The sequence below is a fragment of the Pelodiscus sinensis genome, chromosome 14, assembly GCF_049634645.1.
Source record: "Pelodiscus sinensis isolate JC-2024 chromosome 14, ASM4963464v1, whole genome shotgun sequence".
In the NCBI taxonomy this organism is placed as follows: Eukaryota; Metazoa; Chordata; order Testudines; family Trionychidae; genus Pelodiscus; species Pelodiscus sinensis.
Window position 1 is genome coordinate 37,781,394 of NC_134724.1, and position 17,864 is coordinate 37,799,257.

General features: G+C 44.9%; 1 protein-coding gene across 2 annotated transcripts in view; it reads left to right on the plus strand.

The window, feature by feature from the left end:
- ARIH1 (ariadne RBR E3 ubiquitin protein ligase 1) overlaps positions 1 to 17,864 on the plus strand; it is a 96,195-nt gene that overhangs the window by 50,061 nt on the left and 28,270 nt on the right. For both annotated transcript variants that reach the window (XM_075897554.1, XM_075897555.1), the window contains exons 3-5: positions 8,290 to 8,434; positions 17,300 to 17,392; positions 17,728 to 17,783. In XM_075897554.1, the coding sequence (XP_075753669.1) occupies positions 8,290 to 8,434; positions 17,300 to 17,392; positions 17,728 to 17,783 (294 nt within the window). The remainder of the gene's footprint in view (positions 1 to 8,289; positions 8,435 to 17,299; positions 17,393 to 17,727; positions 17,784 to 17,864) is intronic.

A 17,864-nucleotide genomic window follows, 5' to 3' on the forward strand; every position in this document is an offset into this window, starting at 1 on the left:
GGTCTTTATTACTAAATGTTCTGATACCTTGCTGTTTACATTAGTGTAAATTGTCCTGTTCTTCTGGGATGGACGTTATTTTCTGTTCTAGTTGTAAAGTTTCTGCAACAAGCAAAAATGTTATTAAAATAAATATCACTGTGCAGAGGGAGCAGATCTTTTATTTCAGTAAGCAGGTGCTATTTTTAACAGTCACTTTCTAGAGTGAGGCACTCACATACTGTAACCTGTACTAGGAAAATGTGTCAGAGGGGTAGCGGTGTTAATCTGTAACTGAAAAAAACCAACAGTCCTGTAGCATCTTTAACAAAAAATACATAAATAGTATCATGAGCTTTCGTGGGCACAGCCCACTTCTTCGGAATAGGAATATGTGGTTTTCTTAAAATCACTGATCTGTATATCCATACTGCCTACCAAATCCTTGGAACTCATTGCCATATGATGGATCTTCAGCCTGCTTACAGATTTCTCTAATTCTCTTCATGTACCATCTGGAGTTCTTGTCATGTATCATCTGAATATTTAAATTGTCACATTGGTTTCTTTCAAAACTATGTGGCTAAAGGTCCTGCAGCAGGAAATGTGTGGAATAAAAATATTACTGCTTATTTCATTTATTTTTTTAGCCTTGCAGATGCTACATAGCTGAGAGTGAGCTGGATTTTACTTTTTGTGTAGCAGAATTGTTTACGAAGTTCCAATTAGAGGGGCTGTTATTCACCTTAATCCTCTGAACGCAATCCCGTGCCTAGCTGCCAGAGCAATGTCTGGCCTACAGAATCTCCCTTCTGTCCGTCCCACCACTGCATGATTTTGACTCCTCTAGGCAGGCCCCCTTCGGCAGTATTAATACCCTCACATTTTTGTTGTTGATGATGATTATTTATTACCAAGATTCTTGAACCTGTGATTGAGGAAAGTTGAACATATGGCTAGTACTTAGAGGTATATCAGTGCTTTCAAATCTGCTCTGAAATCTGCCAGGAAATTGCAGTCTATTTAGGTACCTAGCTCTGAGACAGCTTTATCCCCAGCCAATAGTCCAGCATGGCATGTTGAGGATCATTTCAACCTTTTCATATTGTAACTATAGAGCTATTGGCAAAAATTGGAAGGAAGGAGGGGAAATATTTCTTCTGAAATTGTTACTAATTTGGCCTTTCAGGAGGAAGACGACCTCAGGCAAAAAGTGGTTGTTTCTTGATATGTTTTTAGCTGGTTTTATGTCCCTTTGGGGTCTCGTGTATTAAATTTTTATATATATTGTGTTTAAAATTTTTATAAGCTGCCTCAAATATTTTAAATAGAGGCGGGGTAAAAATATTTAAATAAATAAATAGGTGAAAAGATGATTAGAGGGACACAGTAATACCAGGCAACAAAACCCATACAAATGACAGAATAGCTTATGTGTAGTCAAATGTAATAATCTTAACTAAATTAAACGGTACCACAGAATATTTTGAGTAGAAATTCCGTGCTTGAATAACAGGATAGCTGTAGGACTATACTACTAGCCACTTGAGCCAGAATGGTGGCTGGGACTGTGAAATGCTAAAATAGATTAGAGAGGCTTCTCAGTAATAGGGGAGAGAGTTTCAGCTGTCCTGATATTGACTAGGAACATGCCCCCTCAGGACAGGATGCAGAGAGAAGTGTCTAGAAATTGACTGCTTCTTGGAGCAGCTAGTCCTGGAACCCACAAGGAGAGTAGCAATTCATGATTGGTTGCTGGTGGCACACAGGATCTGATACCAGAGGTGAGTATAGCTAACCTGCTCAGTAATAATGATCACTAAGGATATAATTTGGTCATGCAAGTGATGGATCCCATTTAAGAGTCTTCAATGACATCCACATCAGTCCCAGGTGGCCGGATTCGGGCTGCTGGCCTGTGAATTTTAATAAAAATCTGTGCCAAAATCTTAATCCTAGTGATCATAATGCAATTCAATTTTACATCCCTGTAGGGGGAAAATGGCAAAGAATCCCAACCACTAGCATTTAACTACAAAGAAGGGAACTACACCAAAGCGAGGGAGAAAGTTGAGGAGAAATTAAAAAGGAACAGTTAAGAACATAAGCACGGCCATACTGAGTCAGACCAAAGGTCTGTCTAGCCCAGGATCCTGTCTGCCAACAGTGGCCAATGCCATGTGCCCCAGAGGGAGTGAACAGAACAGGCAATCGTTATCCCTTTCCCGTTATCCATTTCCAGCCTCTGACAAACAGAGGCTAGGGATGCCATTCCTAGCTATCCTGGCTAATAGTAATTGATGGACCTAACCATCTTGAATCTGTCTAGTTCTTTTGAACACGAGTGAAATGCCTGCAAGTTGCATAGAGGCATTTTAAAAACACCACAATAGAGGCTCAAACTAAATGTATATATTCCAAATAATACAGGTTGAATCTCTCTAGTCTGGCACCTTTGGGACCTGACAGGTGCCGTACCAGAGAATTTGCTGAACCAGGGGAGGTCGCTATTGTAGTGAGTGAGGTTTTTCATTTTTCTGTCGCTCAGGTGGATAAATGGAACCATGCTTGCAGTGCTGCTTAATAATGTTTGACTGTTCTGATACATCGTATATATGCCAAGGCTTATCAGCTCTCGTCGGAACAAAGTGTTAGTGTTGTTACATCTTTTTACTGTATTGGTACAATCAATGAGTAGCGAAAGCATAAAAACCATGCTTGTGCTTAGGAGCACTGCCAACGCTACCGTTGCCTGCTGGGCTCTTAGAAGATACGTTGGGATAAATTAGAGCTAAATAACAGCACAGAACAGCGAGAGCCCAGGCTAGTGGCTGTAAACAAACTTTACAGGACTGCGGGAGATGAGCACACCTGTGATAAGTGGACATCCAGCTCACTAAAATCATGCTGGGCCGTGGATGTTGCTGGACCAGAGAGTGCTGAACTAGAGTGGTTCAAACTGTAGTAACAGAGGTAAAAAATACCGTTATGGCTAAACAGCATATGAAAGGTGGTGAAATGGATGTCCATTAAAACTTGGAAGCCTGAGCCTACTTAGGAGAACACTAAACATAAATTCTGGCAGGTCAAGTATAAAAATGACATTAAGCAGGCCCAAGAGACTTGAAAGAGCAACTAGCAAAACACAGAAAAATGAACGGCAAAAATGTTAAGTGCATCAGAAGCAGGAAACCTGTGAAACAGTCAGTGGGGCCACTGAACAATCAAGGTACTCAAGTGCAGGATCATTGCAGAGCAGCTAAACGAATTCTCTGCATCAGTCCTCACAGCTGAGGATGTGAGGGAGATTCCCATACCTGCACCATTTCTTTTAGGTGACAGATCTGAGGAACTGTCCCTGAATGATGTTTTGGAGAAAAGTGATCAATTGAAGTCACCTGAATGCCAAAGGAACTCCAATATGAAATAACAGAACTACTAACCGATACGCGTGCTACCACTTCAGTCAGCTGCTGTACTAGGGATGTACTAGTGTAGTCGATTAATCGATAAGCAAAAACTTATAGGTTAATGCTATGGACTACACACATTTCCCCCCTCTTCTGCCAGTAAATTTTTTAGCAGGCTGGCCAGCTGCATGGCTCAGTCCTGGCTCATGCTGGGTCCTGGACCTACTCCTGCTGCGGCTCTGCATTTCACGTGTATTAGGCAGCAGGTGGGCAGGCAGCCTTGCTCAGTTCCAGCTTGTGCTTGCTCTGGGACCCCCTCCTCCCTCCTGCCCCCCCAGATGGGCTGCTGCCACCTCACGCTGCTGCCTCTGTATCAGCAGCTGCAGGCAATGGGCAGCCAGTCTGCAAGGGGAGTTGGTTTTTAAACAGGCTCCCCTGATGGACCAGCTGCTGCCTGGCCCCCTGTGCTGCTAATAGAGAGGCAGCAGCATGGAGTGGCAGGGAGGGCTCTCCTTGGGAGTGGGGGTCGAGCGCACTGGCTGCCGGCCCTGCCTCGGGACTATGGAATAGCTGACTAACCAATAAGAATTCACAGGGTTAGTCAGCTATTCAATTGACTGACAATTTAACAGCCCTACTCTGTACCAATGACACTGATCTTTTCTTAAAGATCTCATGGCAATTGTGGGCTAGTACAGTTCCTGTCAAGACCTGGCAAATTGGTAACTATTCTAAGAACAAAATGATCAGACACACGAAAATGAATATCATCTATCGGTGGGGTCAGAAGTTTAACGTGGTTTTTGTAAAGGGAAATCATTCTCCACCAATCCTTTAGAATTCTTTGAAGGTGTGAGGCACTTGGACAAGGATGATCAAGTACAGATAGTGTGCTTGGACTTGAAGAAATCCTTTGACAAGATCTCTTACCAAAGGCTGTTAAGTCAGGATTTATGCAGAGGCTACCCAGGCCTGCAGAGGTGTGGGGGGAGAGCGAAGTGAGGGCACCCGATTTCAGCAATTGAAATCGGGGCAGGGGGATTTGACCGCACCATTACCTCCCACCCTGGTGCATCACCTGTGGATTCATTGGATAAAAGAGCCTTCTAATGGATCAGTAATAAATTAAAGGCTAGGAGACAAATGGCCAGTTTTCACAGTTTGAAGAGGTAAATAGTGGTGTCCTGAGGGACCAGAGCAGTTTAAACTATATAGTTTTAATTGGATAACAGCTCAACATTTTTAACCAATCTTTACATCCCTAGTTGGAGTGATTGTTGCTAGTTCTCTGAAAATATCCACTCAGTGTGCAGCAGCAGTCATAAAAAGCTAATGGTGTTAGGAGCCATTGGGAAAGAGAGAGAAGACAAAAATATCCTCCATAGTATGCCCACACCTTGAATATTGTGTGCGATTCTGGTCATCCCATCTGAGAAATATTAACATTAGAAAAAGGTGCAGAGAAGGTCAAACAAAATGATGGAGGGTATGGAACAGCTTCCATATGAGGAGACTAGAGACTGGAACTGTTCACCTTGTGGGGGGGGGAGGGGGGAAGAGAGAGAGAGAGAGAGAGACCTACAAATCACGAATGGTGTGGAGAAAGGGAATGTTAGTTATCCTTCACATAACAAGAACAAGTGGACGCATCCTGACATTAATAGACAAGCAGGTTCAAAACCAGCATAAGAAAGTACTTTACACAGCACATAGAGGCCAGAAGTGTAACTGGGTTAACAAGTTAATGGAGGGATATGTCCAGCATTGGCTGTTAGATAAGATGGTCAGGGTGCATCTGCATCTTCTGGGTGTTCCTATGTCTTTGGCTTCCAGAAGCTAGCACAGGAATGGATCATGGAATAATCGCCCCGTTCTTTTTATGCGCTCAAGCATCTGATGCTGGCCACTGCTAGAAGACAGGATAGTGGGCTGGGAGAGAACCATTGCTCTGACCCAGTAAAGGAGTTTTTTTTCCTGACAGCTCCAAAGACTCCCAACTCTTTCCCAAGTGATTCTTTCCTTCCTCACTTCATTTGTCGCAAAGACCAGTGCAAAGTATTCATTTAATTTCTTCCTGATCCCATTTGGACTCTTCGGACAATCAGAGTACAGCTCACCGCTCTTGCACTGTTAGAAGTTTGTTCATGTCCTTCATATCTCTTTAGTAAAGACAAGCAAATGTAGTTCTACTGACCCCTTCTTAGATAGTGGTAACTTTTGGGCAAACACCACCTGGATTGGATTTAACTGGCTGACTTTTGTGGGGGAGGAAGAGCTGTTGTAACAAATAGCCTTTTTTGTGTCGTCCCCCCCCCCCCCCCCGCCCCCCAGCCATTTGCAATGAAATGAGTTAATCTGTCAGGCTTGGTGAGTCACCTGCAACTGCTCTAGCTGCATGGAAGATCTTGTGATATCTTGAAGTTGGGTTTTCAGAGTCAAGTCCTTGCTGCTGCTCAGTGATATGTGGAGGAGGTAGTAGTGATCTACCTGAGTCTCTTCTCCCAAAGTGCTCTTCCGCTTGCCAGTGAGGAAGGGAGGACACAGAAATCCTGGGTAGCAGTGGCTATGAGGCTTGGAAGTTTAGTGGTGCTTTTTTGTGGCCTGTGGGGGAGGGGGCTGGAGATGGAGGACAAATAATGACAAAAGTCACCAAGGAAATTGTTTCTTGGGTTTTATTAGTGTCCACTAACCAAGTGGAAGCATGGGAGTCCCTCTGTGTGCGACACCACTTAGCTAAGAAAACACTTCCTGTTAGAATGTTGATAATGGATTACAGGGGACAGAGGGTGGAGTTAGGGTCCTAGCCTGCAGCTTGGGAGTCCTAGTTCATTTTCTGCTCCTCCACAAGCAACTAGCATGTTTTTTTGTGCCTTTCTTCTCCAAAAGTTGTAGCGGAGTTGGGAGAAGTATTCATTAGATTGTAAAGCATTCTGATAGCACAGAAATAGGGGTGGGACTTATATAAATGTCATAGCTTGTTTCTTTGTCGCAGTGCTGATTTCAAGCTGATTTGTCTCAAATGTAGCTCCCAGAAGAATTTTTTGCAAAGAATTCTGCTTCTTGTACACCAGAGTTGTTTGCAGGGTCTAATTACAAGGCCAGTTTCCCTTCGGGAAACCCTCTGAAGATAATGAACTGCACAGAAGATCCTGAATTCTAAATTCAGAGCCCGATGCACTTGCTTTACTATGAAAAGCAACTGGCTTTCATCTTCCTTGTGTTGATCTCATGGTGATATTCTGTCAGAATAGGGAGCTGCAGTCTGCCATCAGAAGTAAGCACTCCCTAACTTCCTCATGGCATTAAACATCTGACATTTGTGTGGAACTTTTAAATTGTGGGACAGTCCTGAGGTAGGAAAAGAACCTTTCTTAGTGTGTAACTAGCACCGATCGGAACATTTTCATCAGGTGGTGGCAAACAAGTAACTCTTTGGTAGGTTTATAGTATTTGATCTTTTTCTACTGGCTCTACCCACAATCTCTGTGCTTGCTGCAAACCTCAGTGTCAAGTAGATGAGTGATGCAGGGAAATGGAACATACGAGCTTTGACCCACATGTTGGGATGGTTTTGGCAGTAAAAGCTACAGAGGAGTTACATGCTGGAGACTGCTCCGCAGTACAAACATGCTCCAGTGCAGTTGCAGCACTTCTGGTGAACATGTTCTGAGCCAATGTGTGAGCTCTCCCATCAGTTTCACACCGCAAATGGTGGTGGTTAATGGCAGGAAAAGTGCTGTTGACGGGGAGCAGGGTTAAGGTTATTCTAACGGCATTGCTCTCCACCTTCCCAGGCAAAGTGTTTGCACCAAGGTAATGTGTAATGTAGACACAGCCTTGGTGTCTTGTTCTCCTGTTCCTTTAAATAAGGACATTTTCTGTAGCTTTCCTGTTGATGAGGCTGGAGCTCACAGACCAAATAGGCCAGGCAACCCATTCCTCTGTCTGTCTCCCTGGCACAAAAGGCTCCGAGCGAGTTACAAACTAGGGTAAAGAAATTGAATTGTATGGAAAAAATCTTCCCATTGCCCCTTTAACCTAAATGCCTTGTGATCAAAGGGCACCGGAATATATAGTCTCTGTGGGTTTTTGTGCTAATTGTTTAGTCTTCCAGCTGTCAGGATGGAAACTGTCTGTGGGGCTTGAAACATTCTATTGCTGTTGTCCTGTCAGCTTGCTTGCCAGTCTCCATTCTCATTTCCTTATGCAATATCAGTTTTCTTTATTAAAAAAAAAAAAAAAAGCCACACCATACACTGCCTTCCTTTTTCAAATAGCAGGTGACTCTCAGAAAACCTCACCAGCCCTTTGACTCCAAAACATATCATCACTTCTGTTTTACTGTCTCTGGGCTATTTTATTGAAGGGTGCCTTTGTTCCTGTTCTGTCACTCAAATTTGTAACTGCATGACCTAAGTTTACTTTCATTATAGAAAGTGAAATCTATGCCAGGTCTTCACTTTCCTCAGATTTGTGTACTCACTTGAGTGGCATGCACCTGAGGACTTGGCAGTTCCCTGCAACACACCCATAGGTTTCTGTGGGAAATGGACTCAAACTTTTGCCAGCTTCCTAAGTCTTTGCAGTACAATCCTGGCCTGTGTCCCAGTGAAGGGTTATTGTCTGGAACTATTCTGTGTAAAAGTAACAGCTTCTAACTGTTATTTCTGAAACTCTGGACACAGCTGTGAATTTAGTACAATTTTCTCAAAGCATAACCTGATCAAAGACACTAACACAATTTGAATTGGTACGAGCAGAATTCTGAAATTCATTGAAAATTGCAGTCTGCCATTTCTGAAAGGAAAGAATTGTTAGATAATGTGTCTAATTTATTTCTGTTCAGATTTATAAGTGTGGGGGGCTATATTCTCATCCTTTTCCTGTGTGCATCGTGTAGGTACTTTGATGGGAACCTGGAGAAGCTCTTTGCTGAGTGTCACGTAATTAACCCCAGTAAAAAGTCTCGAACACGTCAGATGAACACAAGGTCATCAGCCCAGGACATGCCCTGTCAGATCTGCTATCTGAACTACCCCAACTCGGTGAGTACCTGGCAGCTCAGTGCACAGAGCAATTGTTCATTGCTCAGTGCAAGTCTGTCATCTTAAACTGAAAATTCCCCATTAGTCAGTGAAAACTTAATTGCGTGTTTTGGGGGCAAACAGATTACTTCAAATGTATTACCACTTAAACCCTGTGCAAGCACTGAGAAATAGGAATGCTCCTCCAAACAAAAATAAATGGTCTTTTCAAAAGTACATTTAAGTAACACTAGGGAGTTGAAACTTCTAATCTAGGGAAAACTGAAAAGCCTTTTTTTTTTTTTTTTTTTTTCCCCCAGGATCAGAGTTCAGGGTGCTATTTCTCCTGCAACACTCATCCTTAAGTATTGTTGGCCCATTGAAATTAGAGACGGTCAGATTATGTAATTCTGTCCCCCACCTCCAGAGATTCTCTACTTTTAAATCCCACTCTTCAGTTTGCTACAGTAGGTTTAAAAACCCAATTTCTTTCCTGTTTGTTGCTGGTTTTTAAAAATAAACCCTACAATTCACAGATGTAACTTTTAGGTTTTCAGAGTGAAAATAGAGTATAGTTTCTTGACATGTTGCTGAAAATCAGTTTCCTATTTTCATCTCCTACAAGCACAAGGCTGCGGAGTAGTATTGGGGACACTGCAGAGGAATAACTTGGATAATATGCTGTTTCTCTTGGATTTTTTCCAAGAGGACATTACTTTTCAAGTTTGCTAAATGTGATTGTTCTTGAGAATCAGGGATTTCAGACTCTAGGTAGCATTTTCTCTTAACTCTCCTGGGCTACTCATATGACTAAATAGAGGTTTCTCTACCAGTAGATGGAGACAAAGAATAGTTTTTAAAAAAATTAAAGCCTAATATTTGCGGCATGAATTGAGGGTAGAATGGTAATTCATCAGAGAAGCAAAAAAGGGCACAAACACATTTTCTGATTTCAAAGTTTTGCAAATGCTAGTTCTGATCATGCAGATGCAGTAGGACCTCAAGGATATGAACACCAGAAGTAAGGAGTTAGCTGTCAACCAGACACCCTGTGTAATCAGACAGCAGAGCAGACCAAATGAAAAAAGCAAAAGCTCAGGGCTTCAGAAATTGGGGGAGGGGGGGGAAGGGGAGCATTCAGGCTCAGGTATTTAGATGGAGGGGTGCTGGGGCTTGGATTATTCAGCCCTTCAGCTCTGTTCCTGGCTTGAGGCTCACAGTGGGTGCTGGAGCTCAGGGCTTTAGCTACAAGGAGAGTGCCTGTTTCAGCCCCAGTGTTGTACTGTCGTGTTCCTCCCCCCCCCTCTCCCCCCCCCCCCCCCAATAGCTAACGCCCCAGCCCTGCTGCACTCTCCTTCCAGGAGTGGAGCAGTAGCACCTTCCACAGGGCAGAAGCTGGGACCAGAGCATCACTGTTGAAACCCTTGCCTCTTCTCCCCTCCCCCCAAGATGGGGAGCAGGAGTGAAACTGCAAACCTCACACTCCCCCCAGGTCTAAAGTGTTGAACCCTCCCATGCTCCCACAGGATAGAAGCTGTGAGCCACCCTTACACTCTAGTGTTCTTCTCCCCCCCCCCCCCCCCCCGCTCCCAGAATGACTGAAGTCTGTAACCTCTTGAGAATTACGGAACATTTCGGAGTTAGCCTCCAGCCAGGACATGGCCGAGAGGATGCTCTGAGTATATCTGAGCAATACGTTTGTGATGCATTAAATGTTTTCGTATAGAAGTCCTGCCACAGTCTTACCTAATCACATTTGAGCAGAGACAGAGGTGTTAAGTAACAAAGCCTGATGCAAAGGTGCACTGTAAATCTGTCATGTATTGAGTTAGGCGTGTGACATTCCAATGGTATACTGACCATTATTGTGTTTGCAGAAACATGAAGAATGGCACATGTTAAGGTGTGGTGTCAGGTTGTGAGTAGCAATGCTGTAATGCCATTCAGTTAAGCACAGACCAATCAATTAAATTATATTATTTTTCAAAAAGTCAGATGCACAGTGACACATGGCGGGGGGGAATTCACATGATCCTAAAAATCAGTGTTGTGAAAAAACACGAGAGGGATATAACTGAAAACACTGGTGGATATAACTGAAAAAGGACAAGATAGCCTGGAATAGACCAATTAAAAAGTGCAGGATGATAAAACTGAAATGGGAGTTGAGGGAAGATAAAAGGACAGTCACTTCTGTAGTGACTAGATTTAGCAGATGGGGAGCTATGCGCACAGGGGTCTGTGTTCACTGAATAGCTTCAGTGGAGCTGTTCTCCAGTGGCTACAGCTCAGCCTCCTGAGTCCTGGCAGGATTGCCAGATTTCCTTGTTTTGCACAGTCCCAGATGTAAGCTATTGGTGTCAGGGTTCCAGGGCTGCTGTGTGCTGTGCAGTCAAGTAACGTGACAGCCCCAGCCCCGGAGTGCTGGCTGTTGGGGTGCTGCAGATGAACAGAACAAACAGGGAGAGGAAGGATAAGATCAGTAGACCAATGTAAGTCTCTGACACACAAACCTCTCAGCTTCTCTGGCTTTGCCAGCAACCAGTATCCATCAGGAGCTTCCTTTTCTTTATTTTAACTTACAATTCCAAATGGATTGATCTCCAAACCAAAGGGCAACCTGCTTTGATCTTTTTGGGACCAGGAAGCCTTTCTATAAGGAAGACATGAGACCATTCCATTCTCACGCTGGTGTGTTTAGCCCAACTTCTAGGTCTCCATTTTGCACTTGGCTTTTATGAGCTGCCTTGAAAGAGTTTGTCTTATTGCCTGGCCTGGCTGTCAGGCATGTGCCAGGAAGCAGTGCGAGCTGCTTGTGTGTAAGGATGAGCAAGGGTCAGATGCCACCACCTGGGAGATTCTCAGTCTTGTGCTGCACTGGTGCAATGTACATTGGGTGCTTGCTAGCCAGTCTCCATAAATGCAAATACACTGTTCAGGAAATAGATTTGCCCATTCCTTCTCCCTTTGTCTTCAGAGCCTTCTGCACTTCCTCCTCATCCTTAAAGTGAGCCCCAAGGGGAGAAATTTGTGAATCCACTTTGTTGTATAATGATATTAAAAATACACTCTAATTTGATTCAGACTACTAAACTGCCTAATGTAAATATCTGGGAAAGAACCCTCTTTACTTTTAAATGTGTTCACCTGAGAGTTCTAGCAAGTTTCCTCTTAAAGCCAGGAACAACCAGACTTAACACGCCTAATACAAAATTTTAAAAAAGCGAAAAGTCACTTGGAATAAACCTTTTATCCATCATAAAAGGTATGTGTCTGTTACCTCCCCCCTCAGACACTTTAGCTGTTAGTGTGCGCACGTATTCACTCCCCGCTCCACTTCCCAGTGTTCCACGTCGCAAGTGGAGCACAGTAAATTCAACTCCAGCCTCCTGCCCCACGTGGGCACCTCCCCCATATCCCTACTGCCTCTTCATATTAATGCCCTGTGCATCACTGTGACACTTAACCTAGCCCCTTCAGACACTGCTTTTACGCATCTGGGTGTAGGCCAGTGTCCACAAAGCTAGTATCTTCACTCTTTGGGCCCTGGATTGTTTGACTGTGCGTCTACTGAAGAATGGGCTTGACTTCCTCAATATCACAGTGGGAGATGATCTAGCTCAGGATTTCTCAAAATTTCTTTGAGACCTTCCCGATGTGCTGTAAAACCACGCAGCCTACCTATACTACAACTGTGTTTCTGCATATAAGATCCAGGGCCAGAATTAGGATACAGCAAGCACGGTAGTTGCCCAGGGCCCCACACCTCTTGACCCTGTAAAGTGAAGTTGTTGATGCTTTGACTCCCCCATCCCCCCTCCCCCCCCACCCAAGTGGTGGGACTTTGGGCCCCAAGCTTCTGCTCTGCATAGCTGGACTTTAGCTTTCTGCTGAGGAGCCCTTCATAAACTTCCCGTTAAGTAAAATCTCACCCTCTCTTTTCCCAGGCAAATAGTCTCTCAGTATTCTGCTTTCAGTGCAGCCGTAATTGCTTCAATTTTCAGCTTCCAGTAAATCTTCCATAATCAGTGATTTTAAAGCAGACACAAAGATAGACTGCACTCGACAGTTCTGTTTCTTGGGCCACCATGGGAATACTAGTGAATTAAGTCTGGAGGGTTTTCCAGACAGCAAGCTCAGCACAGTTGGCAGTAGTGTATTGGCCAGAACAGTGTAATAACTGAATTGCCTATCACTCTTTGGCACCTTAAAGTCTTGACTTAAATTTATTTGGCATAAGCTTTTGTAGGAGCCCACTTCGTCAGGTGCATCAAGTGGATCCTTCAGTTTGACAAGTATATTTACACACATGCAGAGATAGGAGTGTTACTTTACTATGCGGAGGAGCAGTGTTAATGAGGCCAGTTTGTTGGGAGCAGGCCACATCCACCCCGAATAGAGACGGTGAGAATACCAAAAGGGGGTATTCACTTTCTGTAGTGAGTATCAAGTTTGCATGTGGACAGAAGCACTGCAGTCTGGTTTGGAAGTGTTTTTCCTGAAGTCTGGCAGCTTTAAGTAAGGGACTGAGTGTCCAGGGAGGTTGAAATGTTCCTGCTGGCTTTTGAATGTTACTGTTATTGATGCCTGTTTTGCATCCATTCTTTTGTGTAAAGACAGTACAGTTTGTCCAGTGCATATAGCAGAAGGGCATTGCAGGCATGTAAGGTCATAGCAGATGTGCAAGTGAATGTGCCCGATGGCGTAGCTCTTATGGTAGTGTCACTAGAATAGCTGTGTGGACAGAGTTGGCAGTGGAGTTTATCAGGGGTTGGTTCCTGGGTTAGTGTCTCTGACGTAGTGTGCTCTTGGTGGCATTTGTTTCAGGTTGGGGGACTGTAAGCGAGCACTGGCCTGTCTCCCAAGGTCTGAGTGAGGGATCGTCACCTAGGGTAGGCTGCAGATGTGCAGGAAGGTTTAGCTGAAGGCTGGAGGTAATGGCCAGTGTTGTTCTGTTGCTTTCTTTGGTGTGTTTGACCTGTAATAGGTGATTTTTGGACGCCTGCCCGGTCCAGTCCTTAGCTGAAAGGAGAATAGCTTCACTCAGGAGGATTTTCTTGGAGACACTATCAGCTTGAGCAGAATAGGAGAGCCTCAATTTCTTCAGCATAGGAAGAATCTGGGGGAAATGGGGCAGGAAAACCAGGTTCTTTTCTCTTTCATAGGAAAGGCCTGGATCTGTGCCTGGGCTCGCTGTCAACTATCTAGTTTCAGTTTTAACTTAATCTTTTGCATGGAGGCTGCGCTGTGGATAGTAACAGTTCCGGGATTGCTGGGGGGGTGACAAGAACAGAAAATGTCATGTGGAAATGACAGAAGTGCTACATTTTTTTGTTTGTTTTTCACCAAAAAGGTCAGTAGCGATTGGACAGAAGTGTGAATGTCAGGGAAAAGGAGGTAGAATGAGAGACTCAACTAGTAGTTTTGAACAGTTTTGACTTTTCCCAGGTGATCCAGAGCACTGTCATTTGTAAGAGTTCCTTCCAGTTTATCGAATGCTGGGGATTTCTGAGATTTAGAGAGTGCTAAAAATTCACGAAAGACTGTTTGTGGTGAAAAGATCAGATGGCATCACTCTGCCTTGCAGGGGTAGTGGGAGGGTAGATTTTGTGTTCTGTATAGTAACCCATCTGGCCTGCTCAGGAGAAGTTTGGGTTGAATCCCCACTCCAGCTGGTAGAATGGTGACCTCCAGGACACACGAGCATGGTCAGGAATACTGGGAGAGCCTTGTCCTGCTCTCGCACCAGTCGGAATCCAGCAGTGACAGTCTGATGGCCCAAGTGAAAATTGGCCTGTTTGATTCCCAGTGCATAGATGTTGGGCCATCAGCCATCCTACTGCGACCGCTTGTTGGCAGAGAGGTGAGGAGAGGAGAGGAATTGGAAAGGCCCAGTAGACAGAACGCTGTCTCTTCAGGTCAGGTTCGATGGGAGCATTAAGAGGGCAGTGTTTCTGGGAAGCTTGTTCTGCAGCCCATCCATGCTGTGCACTTGTTCTGTAGCTGTACGGATGCCTTTCTGGGATCTGTCACTTTGGCGGAGCTGTTTACTGTAGGAAAATGTTTTAAATGGATCTGTTCTGGTAAACATCAGTCTTGGCTCAGCAGAGTCCTGACTCTGTGCTCAGTTACTGTTTACAAAAGCGCAGATGCAGATATCAAGCAGTAGTAAAATACCAATACTGGAGTGTTTATAGATACTATGCAAAAAGCAGGAAGATGACACTGATCCTGCCCCCGCCCCCCAAGTGAAGGCATTAGTCTTATCAATATGGAAAGGTAATGTCTGCTCTTGAGGTGCCATTTTTGGAACAGAATGTTCTTCAGCTGTCTCAATTGCCAGGGGTGTGTGGGGGGGCCTTTATGGGTTCCTCCTTTCTTGCCAGTCAGCCTCAGGCAGATGTGGAGGAACTTCTCGGTGAGGAGTGGCTAGCTAGAGAAGTAGGTGTTGTGTACTGCTTGGGAGGAGGCAGAGACTGACAAGGAAGTAGGAGCTACCGGGTCTCTGGCTTGCGGGAAGCCATCAAAATGAACGTTGCACCAAGGATACACCTTGCGCTCTTCTCTCTTCCTGGGCTGATATGTCCTTTGGCAACAGTGCTGTAGCATGACCCTGTGGTCGTGGCTCCAGCACTGTAGGAAAACCACCTCCACATGGCACTTAGCTACCAGTGCTGGGAGCCTATCTACAGGGGCAAGTTACTGGGCTGAAACTTGCTGTACTCAGGTGGGTGATTTTTCACTCCTGAGCGAGGAAGCTTTGGTGCAGTGACTTGTCAGTGTAGACAAGCCTTTAGAGGATACCCTTGGTAATGAGATCTCTAGGCTGCAAACTCCCATCCCATGCAGATGAGCCTTCTGTGCCATGGTTACCATAGACCTGTGGTAGATCAGTACGCTCTCGATCTGAGCCTCGCATAGTTCCACCCAGGGTTGCCAGAGATTCCTCAGCCTGCAACAAAATACATTCCTTGCCATTCTCCTGAAGCTCCATCTCAAGGTCAGGCACAGGGATGTTGGCAGCTCCTCAGATGTCATCGTCATCGGGGTGCACAAATTAACTGAAAACAGAGCCAGTTTTTCTCCAGAGTGGAGATTATGGCTGTCTAGCTGCCTGCCTTGTTGGTAACTGCCTGGTGATCAAGATGGAGAGCTTCTCCCACAGGAAACTGCCACTGAAAGACAGAGTTCCCTGGGCCTGCTCTAGAGCTGGTCAAGGTTAGTAGAGGGGAAGGCAGCATGGAGCTGAATTGCTTATTTAGATAGCTCTAGTGGAGGCCAAAGGACCTTCATAGCAGGGCCTTGAAGAGTGTGAGTGCCTCCAGAGCGGCACCTGAGTTGGGTGGTCATGCCAGGGAAGGAAGTGTAAATTCCTTATGCCCCAGTGTCAGATGCCCACGGAAATGTAAGGCGTGTAATCTTGAGCGATGTTCACAACAGTACATCTTTCTGAAAGAAATGTGGTGCCTTTCACAAGTGTGTGACACTTCACGTGTAGAAAATGAAGTGAGGGTTCAGTCCTGAAATCGTTCCAAATTAGAACTTGCACAGGAGCAGCGAGGGAGAATCATAGAACCATAGAGCTGGAAGAGACCTCAGGAGGTCATCCAGTCCAGCCCCCTGCTCTAGGCAGGACCAATCCCAACTAAATCAACCCGGCCAGGGCTTTGTCAAGCCGAGACTTAAACACCTCTAGGGATGGAGACTCCACTACTTCCCTAGGTAACCCATTCCAGTGCTTCACTACCCTCCTAGTGAAATAGTTTTTCCTAATATCCAACCTGGACCTCTCCCACCACAACTTGAGACTTTTGTCTGAATCCCATGTATTCAGAGTCATTCTACTTTAGCAGTCAGACTTACTGCTCTTGTTTTTTTTCCCCCTACTCCCTCACGTAATCACATGAGTCCCAAATGGTGTCTTGGCACACTTTGGTTAGAGCTAAACATTTGTATCAAATCTGTTGGTAATTTATTTCTGCCAACTAGGTTCTTGCCCTTCTGATCAGATGAACATCTGCATTCCAAGGAAGGCTACACTAATTGATATATTGAGAGATGCTTTCTACATCAGTTCATGTTGCGCTCTACCTATGTAAAAGCCTGATACTCACCATTAGCCCCATAACACAGTTGAGTCCCTCTTTATCCCTTGCTGCGTGTCTGTGCCTGGGTACGTGCCTTGGGCAGGTGTGGTTGGTAATCACTCTGGAGCAGAAGGGCTGAATGTGATCTCCAAGTGAAGAGGAGTGAAGGAAACAGAGGTGGTATTCAAACTTGAGCACTGTTCCATGATGCAGCATTTGTTAGTGTTTTGCACTCAAAAAATAAAAGGTAGGAAGAAAGTCTCTCACCAGGTGCACAAGTAATATTCTAGCTGTGACCACATGGGCACTGGGGAAGCCTGGGTGTCAGTGGTATGGTCTAGCTGCCTCAATGCCCCTGGGGTCTGGACAGGTTTATGCTGGATGGGGGTAACCTGCGGTGCTACTTTCGCTACCATGGCTACCCTGCTCCTTTTAGCATACCAGATCAATGAGAGTTAGCAGGAATGTCTACTAAAGCTGGGGTTCACCCTCCCATGCCCACTCAGCTCCAAGTACAGATGTAACGTGCAGTGAGTGATGACTTAGAAGTAGTTGAGAAGGGAGGGACGAATCCTCCATCTGCATCTTTCCTGCTGCTGATAGGATGCAGGCTGCAGCTACCTTGAGTGCGTGTTGCAAGTTGGTGTAACAGCGTGGCATTGACAGCAATGCAAAGTAGCAAGGTGGGGTTGTTAGAACAGTCAGATGCTGCACTGCAAGTAAGAGATGAAATAAGCAGAATGGCACAGCTCCTGGAAGGACAGAATGTACACCGTGTCACATCTCTTTGTTGTTGCAGTACTTCACTGGCCTAGAGTGTGGACATAAGTTCTGTATGCAGTGCTGGAGCGAATATTTAACTACCAAAATAATGGAGGAAGGCATGGGACAGGTAACTATTGTATGTGTGACTTGTGCTGATCTTGTGTTGGGAAGAGGGAAGGATGGATGGAGGCAGGAGTCTTTTTGAACAAAAAAGAATAAAAAGTCTTAGAGGTTAATGTCTTTATCTACAGAGTGCATGTGGGTCTGAACTGCATACACTGTAAGTACAGTAGCCCAGGTTGGACACAGTCATGCTGCTTAGAGGTGGATCTGGCCAACGAATCTGGAATTCTGATTTTTGCTGAGCAGCTATGGCTAGTTGCAATAAAATCCTTTGGGGTTCTTCATGAGGGGCACAAAAATATTCCAAGACCTTACTTGACCCGTTTATTCCTTTTTCAGACTATTTCATGCCCTGCTCATGGCTGTGATATCTTAGTTGACGACAATACAGTTATGTAAGTACCACAGTTGAAGGGTGGCATCATGTTACTCTTCCTCTGTTAATGTTTTTCCATTTTGCCCTCCCGTAAGTGTTG